Here is a 23,956-nt window from a genome sequence, read left to right as displayed (position 1 = left end):
CCCCCCCCCAAAAAGGATTTAGCTGCTTCTGTCAGTTTATAGAAAATAAAGACCTCAGAAGATACTTGCTTCAAAATGATCTGAAGTCAGAACTCTCAAAATACCACATGCTAATAAGTGGCCACACTCCCATGGGGGAGTCGGAATCACCCTGTGCTGCTGAAGGGAACCTGGTACAGAAGCATTTATGACCTGGGCCTGTAGATTCTTGCTCAGGGGGTCCAGCAGCACCTCAACGAAGACTCTGGGGGAGGAATGAAAGCAGGAGGGAGAGACTGCCTCACAGATGCAACTGTCTGGAGCAAAATCCCACCAACAGGGGCGGATGGGGCGGGGGATGAGATGTCCACCAGGCGGTGATATCCCTGGGCTGACGGACAACGGAATTAAGTGGAAATCTAGCTTGACAGCTGGCTCTTTAAGCCAAATCACTCTATTAGTTTCTAACAGGAGCCCTTGCTATCCTGAAGATTGTAATGTACTTCTCATTTATAATAAATGGCCAGCCACCCGTCGCCTGAGTCTGTACCAACACAGAACACAGCCACCACGAAGACGGGCAAGACCCATGAAGTGATGACTCAGCATTGAAGACCCACTTGAATCAGGACTCCCTCCACCTCCCCTCATCCTCTCCAGCTCCCAACAGTTGTCCTTAAGCCTTTGGAGGTAAACAGAAGAGGTAAACCCTCAAGTCGTCATGACAATGCAATCTAAGGACCCACATCCTACTTCCCCTTTCAGCAAGGACTGAAGTTTCTGCACCAGTGGGCTGGGGATGTGTGGGGAAAGAGCCTGCTGCCACCAGGACCCTTCCGGAAGACGCTGCCCTGCCCTAGATGAGGGAACAATCCTACAGGGAGGAGAGGAAGTCAACAGAAAGGGCAGGGGCTGAAAGGTTATCACATTCAGCTCTGCCCTGCGACAACGGAAATAGAAGGGCACACGGATGGCCCTCAAGGGCCCCGTGGCTGCTGACTTTCTAGATTGAGTTCCCATGAGGCCCTGAGGACCTGGGGCTCCTGTTCTTATCCCCTGAGCTCCCTATTTCCCTAAATGACTCAAAAACCCCAGTCTCAGTACTTGAAGTAATCTGCATGAGCTGCTGGTGCTTGCGCAGGGAAAGGGCTGTGCTCGGTAGCCGAGCATCACTAAGCAAGCAAGCAAGCACACAGCACAGGCACACGTGATCCCCGGCTGCCAGAGCCTTAAACACACCAGTCCTCCAGTGCCTCGCTTCACCTACTTAGAAGTGACTGAAAGGAAAGAGGGGAGGGTTAGAGCAGTGGTTCTGGAAGTGGGGTCCCAAAACAGCAGCATCATCACCCAGGAACCTGTCAGAAATGCAGATTTTCTGGCCCCACCCCAGACCAACGAACCAGAATCCCTGGGACTATGGCTCAGTATACTGTGTTTTACCAATCCCTCCCAGACGTGCTGCTACACACTCTGGTGTGTGATCCATGGCCCAGAGGAACCAAAAGGTTGCCCCTGCAGTGAGGTGACAGGAGGTCCCAGACCCTCTGAAGCAGTGAGCTAGATGTGAACCCTCAAGAATGAGTCCTTTCATAACCTCTTCCTCCCTCCCCACTACCACCCCAAGAAAAAAGAAGAAATGGCTCCCCTCAGGAAACACCATAGCAGTAAAAATCTCAAAGAACATGGCAGTACAGAGAAGGTAACAGGAAAATTCTGCACCCTCTGCTTAGACGCATTCACTTCCTCCTCACCCTAATGAACCTGGCAACGGGGCAGGCGAGAGGATATGCAAAGGCCTGATCTCCTCAGATACTTCCTAAGGACCTAGGAACTAAGGAAACCAGTAAATATTTAAGAAACCACATCCTAACCACGAGTGGGAAAACGGAATCCGAAGCCTCGTGTGCTCTGAGAAAGAGCCCACCCCTCCCATGATCACGACTACCCACCTAGAAGGAGCAAGAAGCGACAGGTCACTGGAGCAGCAGGAGCTTCCAGGACAGACCTGCTGGGCCGCTGGCAAGGGCGGAAGTGACCAGTGGCGGCTGGAGGGTCAGCGAGGATCACAACAGATGAGAAAGTTACTCTGCACAAGTCCGGCTTTCTGCCCTGTTCTATCTCACCGCTGCTGAGGAACAACCCGTATTCCACTTTTTGGGGCCGTTTTCATTCATTTATTTGTTCATTCATCTCATTCAACAGTGAAGCTGATGTTCAAGAAGGTGGAAGGGAGAGTTGGCAAGAGGCTCTAACATCGCCTGTTGGGGATCCAGATGTCCCCTATCTGCGGGGCTTCCGGTCTGGTTTGCAGGAAACCAGTGCATTAAATGGCCAACTACCCTGATCAGCATATATGTGCATGTTCTCAATTTTAGCTGTATATCTACAATTACTGCCTTGGGGTAAATTCCTAGAAATGGAGTTACTGACACAGTGGATAGAAAACTGCACAAAGATTTACATACAAAAATGGTCATCACAGTTTTATTTTCAGTGGCAAAAAAGACGGGAAACCTGATGTCTGCCCTGAATTGGCTGGCTAAATAGATTGTGGTATACTCTTATGATGGGATTTGAAATGTCCTTAGGAGAGATTTAACGATTTGGGGGAAATGCTCCTAATATATTAAGGGGACAAAGTAAATACAATGTATCAGCGCTTCTGTAAATCTACTATGCGTAAGAATCCCCTGGAGATCTTGTTAAAATGCAGATTCTGATTCAATAGGTCCAGGGTGGGGCCTGAGAGTCTGCATTTCTAACAAGCTCCCAGGGGATGAGGTTGTATTTCTCTGTATATTACAATCCAGGAAAAATGTATTTTTCAGTTTTAAATAAAACTTTATATGAAACACCAAGAAAAGGAAAATCCATAGAAACAGACAGAAGGCCAGTGGGGCTGGGGGTGGGAACAGGAAGTAATTATAAATAGGCATGAAGGATCTTATTGGGGTGGTGAAAATGTTCTAAAACATTTTATGGTGACAGTTACACAACTGTGTACATTTACTAAAAATCATTAAAGTGTTTACTTGAGTGACTTATGTAATATGTAAAACATGCCTCAATAAAGTTCTTTTTTTTTTAGTGTTTTTTCAATGACCAGGCAGATTTTTAAAAGATCACATGGTGTTTCTAAAAATAGAACAAAAATTGAAAGGATTTAAAAACAATAATAATTGGAGGGGAGGCTCTGTGGCGTGTTAGTGGCTAATGGGTAGAGAGTTTTAGTTTGGCAAGATGAAAAGGTTTTGGAGATGGATAGTGGTGAGGGTCGCAACACAGCGTCAGTATATTTCCTGCTACAGAACTGTGCACGTAAAATGATTAAAACAGTAACTTTTATGTCGTGTATAATTTACTACATAATAATAATGACAATGATGACGGTGATTAAATAAGCAAAATACAAACACGAGTTGCTCTAAAGTATTACCCAAGAAGGGTTTCTTTCTCTCTGCTTCCTTCTCAAGGCCCCCAGTGTGGTTTCTGCAGAGGCCCCATCCTGGCTTGGCGTTCTCACTGTGGAGGGTTGAATGGTTACCCTCCAACCAAAAGATAGGTCTTACATCCTTATTCCCAGAAGCCGGAACTGTGACCTCATTTGGAAAAGAGATCTCTGCAGATGTAAGTAAAGATCTTGAGATGAAGAAATGACCGTCAATGACCTGAGTGGGCCCGAAATCCAATGACAAGGATCCCAGGAGACACACGGGGAGAAGGCAGACCTAGGGAAAGGTGATGTGGAAGCAGAGGCAGAGGCTGTAGTGATATGGCCACAAGCCAAGGAAGCCACGATCCCCCAAAGCTGGAAGAGGCAAAGAAGAGATTCTTCCTTAGAGCCATTGGAGGGAGTGCGGCCCTGCTGACACCTGGATTTTGGACTTCTGGCTTCCAGAACAGTGAAAGAATACATTTCTGTTGTTTTTACCCACCTGGAGCTGTGATAACTTGTTGTGGCAGCCACAGGAAACTGATCTTCCCAGCAATGAGGTATCTGGGGCTGGTGCCGCCCAGAGCCCTACGGCTGCGGGCTTCGGTACAAGGTCCACTCAGATCCCAGGTCACTACCCAAAACAGTGGAGACAAGCCAACCACAGTGGCGGGAGGGAGGAGAGGAAAGGAAGGCCTCATACCACACAGACCCAGAGAGCGCGTGGCATTTTTTTTAAGAAAGGCTCTTTCTGGAAACACCTAGTGACAATCTGAGCAGTATCAACTAATTAAAAGGGCATCTCCCTCCACAGCACTGCCACTCTTTGCCATTACCTTGTCTCCACCCAGACAGGCGCTGAGCCATCCTCACCACTATAATAGGCTCTTCAGACAGAGCTTGAATGCCTTTTTCACTGTTTTCGGCAACATAGTGTGCTGATTACTAGCACCTTCCCACAACCACCAATGTGTTTTCTCCAGTTCAAAAACAGACTATTAAGGCTTGCCGATCAAGGAGACAACTCATGACCCTTTTTTCACACTGCAAGTCCCACTTAAAAAAAAAAGTTTTCTTTTTATTTAAGTAATCTCTACACCCAACATGGGGCTCAAACTCCCAACCCCGAGATCAAGAGTTGCATGCTAAGACAACTGAGCCAGCCAGGTACCCCAAAGCCCCACTTTTTAAAAAAAGAATTTTCTTCCTTTGAAAAGCATTTAGTAAGATGAATACTTGACTTGAAAAGAACAGCAAACTTTTCTTTCTGCCCTTTTGACCGAGGGCAGATCCTAGAGTTTTGAACAACTCTTTAAAAATGGGGAATAAAATCAGAGGAATGTATTTTAAATGTCTATTCATATTCATTAACTCAAGGTTCAGAAACAAATGGGGGGAAAAACTTTAAACGTACAAAAAAATTCTCTAATTTTACAAATTTAACCACTTCTAAGGCTGGGTGTTTGTAAACCGAAATAAACTGTCTCCATAGTCTTCAATTCTATTCCAAGTACATCATGCAATCAATTCATTGGTTCCAATTTTCCAGGGGTTACTTTCAAGACATAAGAGAACTCAACTTCCCCCAAAAAAACCCTGTTGGCATTCAGAAGCCAACAGAATTACTCAATCTTTCTACTGGAAAAATCCAGGCCACTGTTGCCCAAATGGGCTTAAAATGAACATATATCAATTATTTGACGACCATCTGGTTGCTAACAAGAGACTTTTGGAAACCAGGCTTAAAACAAAAATGCAGAAACCAGCACAAAGTTCAGTAAATCAAGCTTCAATACCCAAATCACATCTCCCTCCATATTTTCTTACCAGCTTTTTGAGCTCTAATTCTGGAATCTTCATTTTCCTCTGTTGCTTATTGCTTTGACTTCTTCTCATGGTAAAATTATCACTAAGACTTCCTATGGGATTCTTTGTAAAGATGATGACGTCAAGTGGAGGTTTGTTTTCTATCCATGTACATCTAGGAAACGTGGTACACACTTCAGCTAAACTCAAAATACTTTCTAGCTGGTAGCTTTTGCTACTCAAACAGTGTTACCAACACACAAAGAGGAAATCTCAAATCCAAAATGTTGTTTTAAGAGATACTATATCCTGGGATGGTTCTATTTGTAGAGGACCACCTACCTCTGGGGTATAATGTAATTGGCATTGAAGCGTATCTTATCTATTCAAAAATGTGTCTCTTCCATCCCCTACTTTCCTGTCTTCCAGAGTCGGAAGTTTTCATCATCAGATTTAATAATGGATCCAAACAACATTAGAACCAAAAGGAGCCTTAGAATTCATCTGGTTCACCTCCCTCATTACACACATACCGTTATTTGCCTTGCCCAAAGTACGGTTCATTCTGTAACAAATATATCCGGAGCACCCAGCCAGCACCAAGCACAGTGCCAGGTACTGGGCAAAGGGAGCTACCTCCCCAGTCCCTGCCCTACTCTCTTTAAATTCCTAATCTAATCCAGTGAGAGACAAAATTCAATATAAGAGCTTTGTGAGAGAAAGGTGCTCTCGGTCAAAAGGCAGAAAGAAAAGTTTGCTGTTCTTTTCAAGTCAAGTATTCGGCATGAAAACTCTCAAATGACTCAGAATTAGTCCCTTAACTAGAGGACCTTAGTAAGCTACATTCAAATGTGCTATCGCATCAAACTATTATGAGCCATGGAACCCTACAGTCTTTCTTTTAAAGATTTTTACTTATTTATTTGACAGAGGGAGGAGAGAGAGCGAGAGAACACAAGCAGGGAGAGCAGCAGCAGGAGAGAAAGGAGCAGGCTTCCCACTGAGCAGGGAGCCTGATGCGGAACTCAATCCCAGGACACCGTGATCATGACCTGAGCTGAAGGCAGACGCTTAACCGACGGAGCCACCCAGGCGCCCAATCCTATATTCTAAGAGGGGGCAAAAAGTAAAGTTGACCCCAGAGTCCACTGACAGATGAATGACTACACATAAAGTTGACCCCAGAGTCCACTGACAGATGAATGACTAAACAAAATGTGATACAGCCCTACAATGGAATATCATTCTGCCTTAAAAAGGAAGAAAATTCTGACACATGTTACCACACAGATGAACCCTGATGACCTTATGCTAACTGAAATAAGCCAGTCAAGAAAGGACATATACCGGATGATTCCACTTATATAAATGAGGTCCCCAAAGTAGTCAGATTCACAGAGACAGAAAGTAAAGGGTGGTTGCCAGAGGCTGAGGGGATGGGGGAATGGGGAGTTGTTGTTTTAATGGGTACAGAGTTTCAGTTTTGCAAGATGAAAGTTCTGGAGATCAGCTGCACAATAGCATGAATATGCTTAACACTACTGAACTGTACCATTAAAAATGGCTAAGGCGGTAAGTTTCATGCTATGTGTACTTCACCACAATTAAAAAAAAATTTTTTTAAGTAAAGTAAGATGCACCTGAGATGAGCCAAACTGTTAAAGTTGTTTTTTTTTTTTTTCCACCTTTAAGCATCCAATTTGCTCTGCATCTCTGGGGCTGTGGTGGGACTCAGGAGAACAGAGTAATAATTCCAAATAACACAATCGGAAAGGCACAGCCTTCCAAAGAATCAAGGCCATGAATAGATGGGGGACAGTAAGGAGAAGGGAAAAGCAATGAGACAAGATTGGCCAGCAGCTGACAACTGTTGAAACTGGATGATGGGTACAAAGGGGTTCGTTATACCATTCTCTCTATTCTAGTTTATGTTTGAAACATTTCTAGTGACAACCAATAATAGTGAAAAGCTGGTGAAGAGAATTTCATTCTCGGGGCAAATGCAAGAGCTTACCCCTTAGATGTCTAGTGCAGCTGGTTACCGTCATTCATTATGTACTCCCAAGACAAAGCATCTGAGACATGCACATCCATTTAAGAGTAGCAACAGTATGACCACATGCTACTAACATCACACCTTTCTTTGTAGCTTTTTGACTAGGATACATTTACGTCGTTCAAATCTCGAAAATGCGTGCATGGGCACACGTGCTCTGGCTCCCATTACCCCAGTTTACCACTCCTGGGTAATTACCGCTACTGCTCCTAATTGTAATTAGTTTCTTGGATATTTTCCAGTTTCTCATACATTAGTATATCATTCACACTGTTCTGCAACTTGCCTTTGTCACTGGACAATATATTTGGGAAGTCTTTCCATATCAGTAAAAAGTGTTTGCATTCTTCTTTCTGGCTATAGAGTATTTCATTGCCTGGATATACTATAATTTACTCTTCCCAGGTTGAAGGGCACTTTGTTGGTTTCCAATATTTTTCTGTCATAAACCATATCATACCTATGTTGTGAACAAAATTAGTTTTTAAAAAATTTTTAAACTTTTTTCCTTAAGATTTTTTTAAAGATTTTATTTATTTATTTTAGAGAGAGTGAGAAACAGGGAAAGAGAGAGAGGGGGAGAGCACACACAGGGAGAGGAGCAGAGGGAGAGGGAGAGGGACAAGAAGATTCTGAGCAGAACACAGAGCCTGACATGGGGCTCGATCCCAGGACCCTGAGATCATGACCTGAGCAGAAACCAAAAGTCTGATGCCCAACTGACTGAGCCACCCAGGCGCCCCTTATTTATTTATTTTAGAGAGAGAGCACGCTCATCGGGGAGGGGCAGAGGGAGAGAGAGAGGGGGAGAGAAACCCAAGGAGACTCTACTCTGAGTGTGAAGCCCAACGTGGGGCTCAATCTCATGACGCTGAGATCAGAACCGAGCCAAAACCGAGAGTCGGACACCTAACCAACTGTGCCCCCCAGGTGCCCCTTGAACAAAATTAGTTTTATTCAAACAAGGTGGCTCAGTGTACACTGGGACCATTAACAGAGCTTAGCAATGTTGTGTTGGCCCTGTCTCAGGCGCACAGTCTTCCTCCTGTTCTTGGGACCTCTTTCCCTTCCAGGCACAGCCCAAACTAAGCTAGGCTCCTGCACCAAGCCCTTCTTGACCCCGGGCCCACAGTGAATACTCCTTCCTACTTCGTTTCTATAGTACACACTCTCATGCCTCGGTTTGATTTGTGTGGTGCTGGAGGCCCTGACTATCGCGCACACGAGCTCTGCATCTGCACAGCACCTAGCGTGGCTTTGGCAGACAGAACGTGCTCAGTCAATACTAACTGATTAACTACAACCAGTAAACACTTCCCTTACTCTTAACTCACAGGTTTTCTAGACCTGGGATGGCCTTCAGAGAAGGGTGCTAGCCAGTTTTGCTCTGTGAATTATTGTAACATCATAATCAAATTGTGAGTCACTACAAAAAAAAAAATCCAAATCCAACAAGCAGAGTCCTCTCGCCATGCTCTGTACACAGAACAGGAAACACGATGACATTCGGAGGGTGCCCGATGTCGCAATTCACAGGCATAAAACGCTATTGAAATACCATCTGTAGTGGTGACACAGCTGACACACACAAGAAAGCGACAAGTAACAGTTCTGTGGGGTAGAGACAAGCCCTCTCCCACTTTTAAGGAAAACACATCGGCACACTTCTCAGTCACATTTTAATCTTGCTCCGCAATCTACTTAATCATTCAATCCATCTCTATTGCAAGAGGCCAGGGAAGGCCTCTTTGAGGAGGTGACTTCTGGGCTGAAAGCTGCATGCTGGGCAGGAGGGTCGGGCCAGACCAGGGCGCTTGTCCAGGCAGCTGCCGCTGCTGGCACAAACCCACTGATGGCACACTAGCTGATAGAATTGCTGTATGGCTTGAACTCTATTCCCCAAAAACATGTTACAGCTTTCCCCTCCACTACCTGTGAATGCGATGTTATTTGGAAACGGGGCCTTTACGGGCGATCAGGCTAAAGATGAGGTCCTTTGGGTGGGCCCTCACCCAGCGTGCCTGACAACTTCATAAAAAGGACAGATTTGGACACGGAGACACACACACAGAGACTGTCCCGTGAAGATGAAGGCAGCGATCAGGGTGATGCCTCTACGGGCCCACGAAAGCCCAAGGTTGCCAGCAAGCCAGCAGAAGCTAGAGGAGGCGCGTGGAACAGACGCTCCCTCACGGCTCGCAGAAGCAACCAGCGCTGTGCACACGCTGATCTCGGCCTTCCAGCATGCACAGCCGCGAGACCACACTTTTCCGCTGTTGAAGCCCCCGGGTGCAGCGCTTTGCTGCAGCAGCCCAAGCAGAGGAACGTAGGAGACGTCAGGGGTGGTAAACACACCGCACCTGAGGTCGCTTTTAGCCCATCTTAGCGGCAGCATCATTGTCCCAAATAAAAGTGTGCCTGGAGGGCCGGTATGTGATGAGGTTAAAAGGAACAGGAGGGCTCAGAAGCAAATACTTCATTGCTTGCTAGACCCATGAAGTGCCCGCCTCCCCCACATCCCAGGAGTTCCCGGCAACCCTGTTTGAAAAGGACTTAAAAAGAAAGTACAAACAAACAAAACCCCTCAAATCAGGTCGAGGTCAGAAAACCAGGGTGGGGGAGGTGGCGGTGGTTCCTACCATTATATTACTAAATGAGCATTATCACGAGCGCCCTTTGTGAGCACCTACTCTAAACCAGGCATTATGTCCGTCCCTCGCCTTGACTCTGAGAAGTAGGTGTTGTGGTCCTCTCCTCAGGGAGGGGGAAGCAAAACCGGAGGAGCTGACTTGCTAGAAGGCCCTATATTTGTTCGCCAGGGCTGCCTTGACAGATACCACAGCCTGAGGGGCTTCAACAGCAAACATGTATTTCCTTGCAGTTCTGGAGACTAGAAGGCCAAGGCCAAGGCTAGGTGTCGGCCGGCTGGCTTCATGTGAGGCCTGTCTCCTTGGCTTGCAGATGGCCACCTTCTCGCTGTGTCCTCACATGGGCTTTGCTCTGTGCACACATCCCCGGTGCGTCTCTGTGTCCTCATCCCCTCTTCTCATAAGGACACAAATCAGATTGCAGGAGGGCCCACCCTAGGGCCTCAACTACCTCTTTCAAGGCCCTGTCTCCAAATACAGTAACATCCTGAGGCACTGGAAGTTAGGGCTTCACCATATGGAGGGGACACAATTCAGATCATAACAGCTCCTTCAGGAAAAAATCCCAGAGCCCACATTCCAATCTAGAACCATTTGGCTCCACAGGCCATTTTCCTTGGATCACTATGCCTGCTTCCAAAAAGTCTCCTTTATTTGCTGTAAGAGAACATTTATTACTTGAACAATAAGAAAAATAAACAATAAAAGTTCTTTAGTTTGTTTCTTTTTTAAGACTCTCTGCTGGGGTTCCAGGCCACCCTCCAGGAAGCTCCCAACAGAGTCACGGGACCAGGGTCCCAGGTGTAAGCCCTCAGAGAAAGTAGAGGAGAGAAAGGGCTGGGGAGGAAGCAGAGGATGGCCCCTTTATCCCCCCTCCCAGGAGCCCAGCCAGAGGTTGAACCTAAGCAGACTTGAGTTTTCACCATCTGGGGCAGGGGCCCCGAGCCCCAAAAACTACCTCCTACCATTAGCAAGAACACTGGAAAAGGGGGTGCACCCCAAGAGGTGGCCCAGTTTTAGGCTCACTGACATATGAGAGGTTTCCTGAGACCTGCTTTCCTCTCTGTGTCTCAGCCTTGGGGTGGCTAACCCCAGACCAACTCAAAAAAATCCTGGCCAAGACTGCAGCAAGCGAACATTGGCAGTGCCCATCAGAAAGCCCCCAGCTTCACAGAAACACAGGCCTTTCATGCCATTAGGCCGGGCTGTGGCAGCTGCTGTGCCCACTGGGGTTCACAGAAACATCTTCCAATGTCTGCCACCCTCCACTGCTTCAAATACCAAATCAATAAAAGATGGCACCTTGCTGGGCCCTTCCCCAGCAGGAAAGCACCACGCTGACAAGTGAGGCAACAGAGACCTTAATGAGCACCTTTCTGGGGACTAACAATGCGGGTATCCAGGGACAGTCTTCCTTTACCAAGCACAGGGGCCCCATAAAATAAGGAAAATGCCAAAGCAAGCAGCTGATCAAAATACGTACGTGCCAACACCACACTAGGGTGACGAAGACTAGAGACCAAGTGTTGGTCCAAATTTCATCAGGGAAACACAGCTGGACAAAAATAAGATAATACAACAATAAAATGCAATATCGGCCATAATGATCTTTTTTTTTTTATAAAAGGAAAGTGCAAAAAATAGCATGGAATAGATGAAGATGGGGAATGGAGAAACATCAGAAAAGACTTCATGGAGGAGATAAAGAGGGGTGGAAAATGATGATGAAATGATTAGAGCACATTACATTTACATTTATTACATTACATATTTACACAGTGCATTTGGCACATTTGCTACGTAGATTCTGAGACACATCATCAAATGTTACCAGAAAGCTGCCTGCCTGGGTATTGTCTCCTGGCTTTATACACATACTTTTTACTCCATGGTTGAAAAAAGCAAAAGCCAGTTTCTGGCCAATCCCAGGAGAAAACCAGTAAACACATATCCCCCTTCCTGATCACCCTCAAGACAGTGGCCTCCTAACCCTGATGGCCCTTCCCATGGATGGGTCAACCTTTGTGTTCCCAATGTATAAATCCACAGTTTATGCCAGGCAGGAAAAAAATGCCTGATGCAACAAGTCCAGCTACTCCCAGTGGAAGGGCAATTTTGCAATATCTATGAAAATTCTACGGGCACAGACTCTTAACCCAACCCCCCCACTGCTAGGCATGTAGCCTACAGACAGACTCATGTAAAATAGACTGATTAAAAATAAATAAATAGAATATAAAAAAATAAATTAAATAGACCACTTTGCTACATGAGAGAAAGAAAAGCTTGAAAAACCCCAAACAGGGCACCGATTAAACAGAATAAGGTGTAGGCATGGAAAGATGTGTTAACTGAAGAAAGCTAGTTAGATCAGACCTTGCATATAGTTGGCCAGTTTGTGGGGTTTTGAAAAAGCCTTCGCACATTTTTAATGTTTGTGTATGCATAGAAAATTTCTAGAGAATGAAAAAAATACAAAGGCAGAGTAAAGGAGGGAACTTTATTTAAGCTTTTCTGTACTATTTAAAGGTTTTACCACAAGTTTTTATCATTTTATTTTTTTATTAGAGAGAGAGAGACAGAGATAGCAACAGAAATAGTGAGAGAGCGCATGAATGGGGAGGAGAGGGAGAAGCAGGGTCCCCACTGAGCAGGGAGCCCGTGGGGCTCGATCCCAGGACCCCAGGATCATGACCTGAGCTGAAAGCAGACACTTAACCAACCGAGCCACCCAGGTGCCCCTCATTTTGTCATTTTAAATACATATAAGAAAACTCCATGAACAATGAAAATTCATGAGAACATAGCCCTAAGTTTCTCTCAGCAATGAACAAACTCTTAAAGGTAGATTCGGTGATCTTTACGGGGCTGTAATTCCTACTCAGGAAGTAGTGCTCTACGGTTACGAGCGGTTTTCATGAATAGGGCATGAAACCTACATGGCTTCTTTTTAGTCATCATTTAATCAGAAAACCGAAGAACTTTCCACACCCCATTCTGCACGTCTAATGCATAATCTAATTTTTATGAATGCATTTTCCATAATTTTCAGGGGCAAAGTTATGTAATATATTCAAAATGTAATCCAGCTCACTACAAATTAGGGATCTTATTCAATGGATGATAAAATCTCCTTATTTCTATAAGGGGGGAAAAAGGCTGTGAAGGGCGTGGGCACACACACATAAATCCTCATCATAGTTTTGCATGTAATAGCAAAAAACAAAATTGGAAATGAAACAAATGTACACAATAGGAGACCAAGTGAATAAATTATACTGTAACCATACAAAGAAATATGATGCGGCCATTAAAAATCTTGTAGCTCTAGGGGCGCCTGGGTGGCTCAGTCGGTTAAGCATCTGCTTTTGCCTCAGGTCGTGGTGATCTCAGGGTCCTGGGATTGAGCCCCGCATCGGGCCCCCTGCTCAGTGTGGAGTCTGCTTTTCTGTCTGCAACACCTCCACTTGTGCATCCTCACTCACTCTCTCTCTCTCTCAAATAAATAAATAAAATATTTTTTAAAAAATGTTGCAGCTCTATATTAGAGATATGGAAAGGTATTTGCGGCACATGTAAGGTAAAAAAAAAAAAGCTGATTATAATAGCATTTGTGGCACGGCCCTATTTGGAAGATTGATATATGCATGTTGGAAAAGGTTAGAAGGAGGTAAAGCATCATGTGAACTGTGGTTATCATTGGGCAGCAGGCTCCCAGGAGACTGCATATGTGCCTTTTTCAGTTGATCTCTATTCTAACTTTTCTATTAAAAAACATTTTTAATTGTGTGATTTCTAACGTAAAAAAAACGCTGGCTATCATATCCTTCCTTGGGAGACCCAACGCTCTTCCATGGAGCCAAATCCAACATGAAATGTGCTGCATGTTCCCTTTTCTACCCCTTTGTGGGTCTTTTGATAGTTTTTCTGATGCTTTAGAAACTAGAGCGGGAAAATGACAGGTCTGACATTTTCAAGGTTGTCCTTTTCCCTCTTTCAAATGCTGCTATTGAACTCAGGCTAGTGGTTCCTAACCAGGGGCAACTGTGTCCCAGGGGACATTTGACACCCTCTGGAGACACTTTTGTTCTCACATCCGAGGGAGGGAGGAAGGGAGGGAAGTGCTACTGGCGTGGGTAGAGGTCAGGGATGCTACTCAGCAGCCTACAGGGCATGGTCCCCCACAATAGCCTTAAGTGGCCCAAAATGTCGACAGTGCCAAGGCTTGTGCTACAGTAACCTTGTGTTATGGTAATGAGTCTTCAAAGGACTTTCTAATCCTCCATGAGAAGCACCCTCAAAATAGCTGTGTAAGCACGCCTGGCTGCGAGGCCCACGCGCTGATGATGGAGGCAGGATAGGAAGCGAATCCTGGATCAGCTCCCTTTCTGGCTGTAAAACTTTGGGCAGGTGACCACATCATCCTGCAGATCGCCCATCCTCCTTCGTAAGATGGAAATACTGCCTCCCACCTCACAGGGTACACATGAAGTTTCAACGAATAAGGTAGGGGAAAGGGTTTAGTAAACTAGGAAGCACCAGGCCCGTGTGAATGGTCCTACCGTTCTGGGATACCAGGCATCCAGCTTTATGAGGGAAAGCGCATTTAGAGTTTCCATGGGTCTCCACTAGCACAGTCTGTCTGCCCTGAATCACACATCACAGCAGTGATTTTTACTAAATAGTGAGACTGAAAAACAGAGAGCGTTGTTTTTCCACTACATATTCCTTGGCCTAAGTGCTGAGGCAGCAAAACTTAGTGATCGAATGACAAAATCTGAAGTCAGACTCTTAGGAAAAGATCCTAATGCCACTAGCTGGGTGGTATTAGGGAGAGACGCGGCTTCTCTGTGCCCTCGGTTTCCCCATCTGTCAATCCAAACCACAACATCTGAGAGCAAACCTATTCTTTTAAAGTTTTTATTCAAGTTCGTTAGTTAACCTACAGTGTAATATTCGTTTCAGGTGTACACTACAGTGATTCAACACTTCTGTACATCAGCCGGTGCTCATCAGGACAAGTGCCCTCTTTAGTGCCCATCGCCTGTCTCACCCGTCTCCCCACTCATCTCCTCTCTGGTAACCAGCAGTTCGTTCTCTAGAGTTAAGAGTCTGTTCCTTGGTTTGCCTCTCTCTTTTTTTTTTCCCTTTGCTCATTCATTTTGTTTCTTAAATTCCACATGGGAGTGAAATCATATGGTAGTTGTCTTTCTCTGACTGACTTATTTCACTTAGCATAATACTCTGTAGTTCCATCCATGTCATTGCAAATAGCAAGATTTCATTCTTTTTTTTGGCTGAATAATACTCGTGTGTGTGTGCGTGTGCATGTGTGCGTGCGTGTGCACATACCACATCTTCTTTATCCATTCATTAGTAGACGGACACTTGGGCTGTTTCCGTAATTTGGCAATTGCAGATAATGCTGATACAAACATCGGGGTGCGTATATCCCTTTGAAGTAGTATTTTTGTGTTCTTTGGGTAAATACCTAGTAGTGCAATTGCTGGATCGTAGGGTAGCTCTATTTTTAACTTTTTGAGGACCTTCCATACTGTCTTCCAGAGTGGCTGCACCAGCTTGCACTCCCACCAACAGTGCATAAGGGTTCCCCTTTCTCCACAACCTCACTAACACCTGTTGTTTCTTACATTGTTGATTTTAGGCATTCTGATAGGTGTGAGGTGATACCTCACTGTAGTTTTGGTTTGCATTTCCCTGATGGTCAGTGATGTTGAGCATTTTTTCATGTGTCTGTTGACCATCTGTGTGTCTTCTTTGGAAAAACGTCTCTTCATGTCTTCTCAGAGTGAACCAATTTATTACTGGAATCAGGACACTTTAGAGTGAAAGAGGGTGTTATCACTGTCGATGCTAGGATAGCAGGCACACACCAGAACCATCCCTTGGCAAACAAGGACGTGAGGTCATTCTAAAGAATATTAACAGTACGCACCTCACAGGCTTGTGGTAATGACTAACTAGGATAAAGGGGACAAAGCCCGCAGTACACGCCGTTAAATCCTAGCTAGCAGTCTTCCCTCTCTCCTTCCATTCACTCAGCAGGTGCTTAATGGCCTGAAGCTGGGCACCAAGAAAGGAATGGTAAGTCAGATATACCCGCTCCCTGTCCCCAGCACGGTGCCCCCACCCCGTTCCACAGTGTGTTTGTTACAGTCCCAGGACTTTTCTTCCACAACAAATACAGAATTTAAACACAGACCCACAGTGAACACTATAGGTCCAGAACGCCAGGAAACACACACTAAATGTGTAAGAGTTCAAAGTCTCCTTCACAAAAATGAACAATGAATAAGAGCTTATCTAATCAACAAAGACAAAAGGATTTATTATTATCCCAAAGTCCCTGATTCAAGGAAGCGATTGCGGTCTGACTAAAAGCTATCAATGCGTCTCACAAAGAGATTAATAAAACTTTGTAACAGCACATAATGCTTAAAGGCACGTTCAAGCATCTCACTCCCTTTCATTTCTACGTATATGCCACGACGAGGAATTAGGTATAGTTTGTCCAAGACAACCTTACAGAACCCACACAATATGAAAGCAAAGTTAATCTAGCTTGCTTTGGTATTGAGATACATTTAGGTCTTTGGCCAAGAAAAAGTTTGATTCGGTACGCTAAAAGAATTTTCTCTAAAAATCAATACTCACTGTGAGAGGTGAATGTTCTTTATTTTACACAAAAGTACATTGACTTCTAGGGGTTTGGAACTCTCATCACAAGCTCCCTCCCCGCCCCACCCCCACCCCATTTCAGTAAAATTGGTCTCAATTACTGTCACCAGAAGTTTGCACACCTGAGCGTTTCCATATCCACTGTGGGGCCTGGCCCTCCCTCCTCCTCGTCGTTCACAGTTTACCAGGCATATCCTCTGCCTCTTTTTGTGGCCATTTCGGATGGTCCTTACAGAAGCCTGGTTCCGCTCCAGTAGTTGTTAGACCTAAAATACCAGTTAGGCCCTGCCACTGGAAACACAAAACACAGGACCTCAAAAAAGATTCTATCAAGTAAGCTGCACGTGCACATCCAGAACAAATGGAGGGCACATCACTTTCTGGCGCACTGCACGCCTGCCTTGATTCAAAGAAGCTTAAATCAATGGTGTGTGTTTTCATCTGGTGCTGTTTACACAGATGTGTTCGGTTTGTGAAAATTCAACAAGCTGTAGTCTTGTGTGTGTTTTCTATGTGTAGGTTCTGCGATAAACATTTTTAAAAGTAGCTTTCATCATATAAACCTCTACATAAAGTAAGCACCGACCTATCAGCTACACCAGCGTTTTTCCAACTATTTTCAAAGCATGGGTTGCCACCAATTAGTGGGCCACACAATCCATTTAGGAGATCCTCCCTGGCATTTTTTTGCCATTGGGGTACTAACACTGGAGACCTACCCTCTTCATAAATTTTTTTTTTAAGATTTTATTTATTTATTCGACAGAGATAGAGACAGCCAGCGAGAGAGGGAACACAAGCAGGGGGAGTGGGAGAGGAAGAAGCAGGCTCATAGCAGAGGAGCCTGATGTGGGGCTCAATCCCATAACGCCGGGATCACGCCCTGAGCCAAAGGCAGACGCTTAACCGCTGTGCCACCCAGGCGCCCCCCTCTTCATAAATTTTTAAGTGCACACTACAGTGCTGTTAACTGTAGATGCCACGTTGTACAGCAGAGCTCTAGAATGGAGCCAGCCTGCAGGATGGAGACTTTATACCCCTTGAACAGCACTCCACCTTTCCCCCTCCCCCAGCGGCTGGCAGCCCCGATACCGAAGCAGCTCAATGTCCACTGACGGATGAATGGATAAAGGAACGGTGGCATACACACACAATGGAATATTTCTTGGCCTTAAAAAGGAACAGAGTCCTGCTATGTGCTGACAAGCACGTAAGAACACATCACGCACAGTGAAGGCAACTATTATTTCAGGAAACTTGTCACAGTTCCATGTGTGCATACATCTACCTCCACGAAGTTGCCAGCTTTTTTAACTGAAAAACATGGCAAAAACAAAACAAAACCCGAGAAACGCTGAGAACACCGACAAATAATATACGGATTTGGAAGCCAGAGAGACCTGGGTTCTGATCCTGACTACTTACGACCTACCTCATCTCCGTGAACCTCGCTACACCGTCTCTAAAATGCAGGCAAGCGTAGCCTCTCCCTGGAGGTGGTATAAGGTGTCAGGGAGCTGGCAAGCAGCCCACCACAGAACACGACTCAGACACTGTCCCCATCCCTGCTGCCATCTCTGTGGCACCCTGGGCTAGGTTCTTTACCTGGAGGGAGGATGGTTAAAGGGCAACGTGGAAAGTGGGGCAGGACCAAGGTTGAGCCCCCATCACAGGACCCCTTGGAGCCCCTCGGGAGAACAAAGTGTGACCATCTGAGAGCAGCAGGGCAGGGAAAACCTACTGCTCGGCATCCTGGGTCATAAATTGTCCAGCTTTGGATTCTGACCAGAGGGCAAACCACTCTCCAAGATAGGAGGGTTTTCCCATTATTCTTGGCAGGACGTGAGGAAAGGCAGAAGGGGAGGAAGGCCTCAGTAAAGAAGTAAGTATTTGTTTTAAGCAAATTACTTTGAAGACAGGTGGTTTTCATTTTGAGAACAAAAATGATGCTTCAAACAGTTAGGGGGTTACTCCGGATACCAGCCACCAGCTTGCCAGGAGAGGGAAACAGGGCCTCAGGGTCTGGAGTGCTCCCAAAGTGCCGGTGATGAAGGCCCATGGGGCCAGGAGTGGCCAGCACAGAGATGATGCCACTGTCTTTACCAGCTCGCAGTCACAGACTACTGAAAAGTCATCCACGACATCGATCATCCAAAACCCCTACTCATTTAAGAAATCTTTGTTGAGCATCTACCGTGTGTTGCGAACTGAGTCAGGGGCTTGGGGATACGGTGGAATAAGACAGACAAGGCACCCGCCAGCCCCTGGGTGGACATTCCAGTGGGGGTGGCGGCGAGTGCCAAGCAGACCAGTGAGGTAACCAGGGATTCACAGGCTGTGTTATAAGTGCTCTGCAAGAAACAGACACGGTGATATGACAGGAAGGGAGAAAGGTAACTTAAGATGGAGGAAGTCCCTTAAGATGGCCCAGGGGCTTCTCGAAGTAACACCTGAAAGAAAGCAGAGCAAGCCAACCAAGAAAGAGCCAGAGAAAGGGCACTCCAGGGAGGGGGCAGCGCAAGCGCTTGGGCTGGCACGGCAGCTGGACAGGGCCAGGCGGGAGCGGGGGCAGCCAGGGCGCTGGTGCGGTGGAAGGGAGCGGCCAGGTGTGAGGGCGCCGGCCACGAGGCTGGAAAAGTAGGCATGTGCCAGGCTACACGAGGCGCAGCCGGTCATAGGAAAGAGAGTGGATTTCAAAGAAGAGCAACAGAGAGCTACTGAAGGCTGGAACACCATGATACATGATTTTGATGTGGGTTACATCATCGCACGCCAAACAAAGCGTACAGATGATACAGTGTCTCCAAAATCACTGATAAAAATTAGCACCGTGTTAGAGCTCGCAGACCGTTATGGAGGAATCTTGCCAGCTAAAGGCAAACAATTTTAGCCTAAATACCAGATGAAATACAAGAAATTCAACTGGGGAAAGGGGTGGGAGAACTTGTGACTGACAAGAAAACACTCTTATTAGCAATTAATTCACAGTTAACAAAGATAAAGCACACGGTAAAACTAATTAACAAGACAGGCTCTAGAAAGTCCCCTAAGCAGACACACGCCCATAATGGTGGAAGGCATCTGGGAGCTAACTGATGTGCACGCGGGATGCCTAAACCCATGAACGGGTTAACTGAAACAACCAGGCGGAATGTCACCATGACAGTGCCCTACGCCTACTTCTGAATCAGAAATCAGATCAACTGCTGAGCAGTTTTCTTCAAGATTTTTTTTTCTTCTCCCTTGCACTGGCTGAATATAGGTATCCATAACTTGGAAACTCAAAGCTGAATGAGAAATGACTCTTCTGAATTATCACTATTCCTCTAGGATTCATCACATGGCCTCCTGAATTGGGTCCCCTGTCCCCCACAATCCTTAATTCAAATGGATCTCTGAGACACAGCATGACCCACTCCCACCATCTACCTGAGACCTCCTTGTCCTAGGGGGTCACCTTACCTAGGCTAAAAGGACAACCTGGGGCTCTGGTCTTGAACAAAGCTGACACCAAGATCAAACCTATGACACCAAGCAAGAGAGCTTGGAGGCCACAAAGGCTGCCTTGAAAGAAGCCACGATGGCAACACGGGTGGCACTTTCTGGAGCCCAGCATGGTGCTTGCACTGATGGTACAATATTCCACTAAGGAAGGAGAAGGGGGACAAAGGGCAAAAATACATCACTTAGCAAATGCCTACCAAGTACTAATTACTTTCACATTCGTGATTCAAACAATCCAGCAATCCCATGAAGTGAAAAGATAGTGATTTTCAGATGGGAAGAGTAAGATGAGGAGAGATATTTGTTAGTTGCCCAAGTTGGCAGTGAGGATCTGAGCTTTGCCTGCCACCTCGACTGGCATCCAGCAGCAGGACAGTGCTCTGGAGAGACCTCAAGCTGACTTCTGTCCCACCTTCTATCTCATTCTTCTCTCTTTCCCATCACAGGGAAGCTGGATTCCACACCTGGCTTCATCCCAGGCTTCCAAACCTGCCAGCTGCCTCAGAAATGTTACCCGCTCCCAGCCCTTGATAGGGACACTTCACTGATGAAAGGGATGCCTTGGGCGGTGGGGGGCGGGGAGAGGAGGCTCCGCTGGCTGGGGTGTCCCGTGGACAAAACTCATCGATCGCAGTCAGAAGAAGGGAAGAACCCTCACACCAGATGACAGGGCTGTCAAAAATCTTTACAGATGCCACTACGAAAGGGGCTCAGCCAAAAGCCACTTCTGTCACAGAGGAACGCCGGGGAAAAGAAATTCCCTTCCGCCACAAACAAGAAAACTGAGACCCGGTCCGAGTGGAAAACAGTATTGCTCACCATCTCGGAAGGACAGAGCTGGGACCAAATTCCCCATCATGCCTCCTCCCTCCTGGCCTAAGAAGTAGTCAGGCAACAGGCTACAAAAGATGCAGACATAAGAGCAATGGAACCAGATGTATGGCCTACTTACAGTCTCAGGCGTGTCTGCAGCACTCGGGGCTTTGGCTGCGGAAGGGTCCATTCTGTGCAGTATGGCGTGGTGATTTCGGGCTGTGTCTGAACTCTGGCTGGGAGTATGTTCCGTGCTTGCTGAGAGCTGCAAGTCTCTGATTCACTTGGCAGCAGAATTATTCTAAGCATCCTGTCCCGTACCCAACCCGCCTGCCCCTCCCACTACACATTCACACTGGGTGGTTTTTTTTTTTTTTTAAATTCTCTGCACTAATTTCTGTCACAAATCAAGGGAAACTCATTTTTCAAAATTAATCCAATCTCTGGCACTTGAGAGCATGGAACCTTTCTGACTGAGGAGGAGGAAGAGGAAGAAGTTGTAACATCGGAGAGAAGAGTGGGAGAACCGCAAAGTCTGCAGTAACAGCAAAATGGAGATTATTCGAGACAGCTGAACCACTCCACCCAGCCTCCAGGAGGGGACATGCACGGGAAACAAAGGGCATATGGTGTTTGCTTTCTTCAACATCCGTTCTCACCATTAAAGAGCTGCACCAGCAAACACTCATTACTTACATGAGGACAAACCTCACTCCAAAACAGATTTGAAAATACAGTTCCTAATCAAGTAAGTTATTTTGCAAAGCAGAGGCTTACCTTGAATTTTTATTACATATAAAGCAAAATTTAATAAAGTCCAAATAACTGGCAGAATGTCTACTTGGCTTAGTGAAGCGTGAATTATACTTGAAAGAAAGTCAATTTTTGTTAATTTCAAGTTCACATAGTAACTCAAATACTGACATATTCAGGACAGGATTTCACTTTTTTCCCCAAGGAGATAGCCTCAGTTATCAAAAAGAGAAAAAGTTATATGCAAACAATGAATCATGGAACACTACATCAAAAACTAATGATGTACTGTATGGTGACTAACATAACACAATAAACAATTTTTAAAAAATTCGTGAAACAAATATCCAAAAAAAAGATAAGAACAATTTTCTAGCATATACTACTAGTCATATATTTAAGCATTTCTATCCTAAAGCAAACAGGTTTTTCTAATGAGACTTAAATCGTTTATTTCCCACACAGGTTCATGTTACCACTATCGCCCACACTATTACATTGTCCAAACATAAACTCGAGTGCACCCCCTGACCAAATTAGGATGAACTCCTGAATTGGTGAGACCTGAGTTGATGATGCTTTTCACAGAGACATAAAGCTAGGCTCAGCTCCTCTACCATGATTCACAAACCTACCCAGCAGAAGTGGCTCCCTTCCTCCTTCCCCAGCAAAGTCAACTAGTGGTCTGGCACAGGTAGCCACCCTTCCCCCAGAGTGCCCCCACCCAGCTGCAGAGGGGCAGACTCATTAATTCTAAGGCAATCTTCGGTTCAGGGTGGGCAACAGGAACTAAGCTCACACAAACAGGGACTCCTCCTATGTGCCAGCTGCAAACAAGGAAGCAGAGGGCACCACTGCCAGGCCATGCCATTCTACAGCTGCCTGACAACCACAGAGACACCAGTCCTGGGCCAAAGCTACTGGCACGACAACTGCAGAGGACAGACGAGAAGCACACCGGTCTCTGATGTCACCCTGAGCAGATGAACACACGGCCCTTGGGGTCTACCCACCCTGTACCCCGCCCATTAGGTGAGACAGCAAATATCACTGCTGACAGCAGCGGGCTGAGCAATAGCTGGGAAGTCAAGAGCAAGAGTTTGTATTTGGGCAAAGAGACTCCTTGAAGTGAATACACTCACAGAAGACATTCCCCTTAATGTTAAAGAAAAAGAAGAAATTGGGGCGCCTGGGTGGCACAGCGGTTAAGCGTCTGCCTTCGGCTCAGGGCGTGATCCTAGCGTTATGGGATCGAGCCCCACATCAGGCTCTTCCGCTATGAGCCTGCTTCTTCCTCTCCCACTTCCCCTGCTTGTGTTCCCTCTCTCACTGGCTGTCTCTATCTCTGTCGAATAAATAAATAAAATTAAAAAAAAAAAGAAATGACAAAGATGAGTGGTTGGTTGCCTATGGCTGGGCTTGGAAGTGGGGAAGGACTGCAAATGGGCACAAGGCTTCTCTTGACATGAAGGTCGTGTATGAAAATTGGATCATGGTGATAGTTACACAACTCTGTAAATATGCCAAAAACCATCGAATGGGACACTTCAAATGGGTGAATTGTACGGTGTGCAAGTTAGATCTCAATAAAGCTATTTTTAAAATAAGCTGCATGGGGGCAGATACTCATTCAGGAGAAATCGCCCTGTTAAAGAAACTTCCTCCATCCACATCGGACAGCAACATGCCTCTGCTTAAAAGCGTTCCCTTGATGCTTCCTGATCACCTCTAGGGTCCAAACTCCTTACAAAGGTACACAAGGCCCCTGCCACCTCCCGACCTCGCATACCTCCCAGCCCCCCACCTCCATGTCCCATTTTACTCCCTGGCAAGGCTTCCTTCCAGATACTTCTCAAACTGCTTCCCCCTCCAGGCTTCTGTTCACACTTCCTCAGGCACTCTCACCATCCTCTTTGCCTGACCTGTTCCTTGTTCTCCTGCCCCAGGCTCTAAAGTCCCCTCCCTTTGGGCTCCTTTGGCATACTAGGTGCACACCACAATGGGTTAGAAAAGTGGGTTTCTGGGTCTGTCACACCCACCAGGCCAAGTCCTAGAACCTTGCCTCTGCAGCAGCGAAGGTTCAAGCAAAGAGAAGCAAGGTGCTCAGCGTGGTTGGGGCTCAAGGATTTCTCACAGGCTACAAGTCATGGGTGCCTGTGTCCCTTGCTGGGTCTGAAGTCACTGTAGGAAAGCAGGTGCGGGTCAGAGGCAGGTCACTTGGAACCTGCCTCTGGCTTTCCCACACCAAACTCCCCCCCCCCCCCC

The 23,956-nt window shown here is 46.1% G+C and overlaps 1 protein-coding gene across 4 annotated transcripts in view; it reads right to left on the bottom strand.

Moving 5' to 3' along the window:
- The window catches only part of SH3KBP1 (SH3 domain containing kinase binding protein 1), a 334,252-nt gene that overhangs the window by 225,454 nt on the left and 84,842 nt on the right, over nucleotides 1-23,956 (bottom strand). The window contains exon 1 of one of the 4 annotated variants that reach the window (XM_008696428.2): nucleotides 21,078-21,990. The exons of the other annotated variants lie outside the window; for them this stretch is intronic. Within the exon in view, the coding sequence (XP_008694650.2) occupies nucleotides 21,078-21,128 (51 nt within the window). The 5' untranslated portion in view covers nucleotides 21,129-21,990. Of the gene's footprint in view, nucleotides 1-21,077; nucleotides 21,991-23,956 lie in introns of those variants that run through there. 4 annotated transcript variants of the gene reach the window in all.

The sequence above is a fragment of the Ursus maritimus genome (assembly GCF_017311325.1).
Source record: "Ursus maritimus isolate PB19 chromosome X unlocalized genomic scaffold, ASM1731132v1 scaffold_X1, whole genome shotgun sequence".
In the NCBI taxonomy this organism is placed as follows: domain Eukaryota; kingdom Metazoa; phylum Chordata; class Mammalia; order Carnivora; family Ursidae; genus Ursus; species Ursus maritimus.
This window is presented reverse-complemented; position numbering and strand designations above follow the sequence as displayed.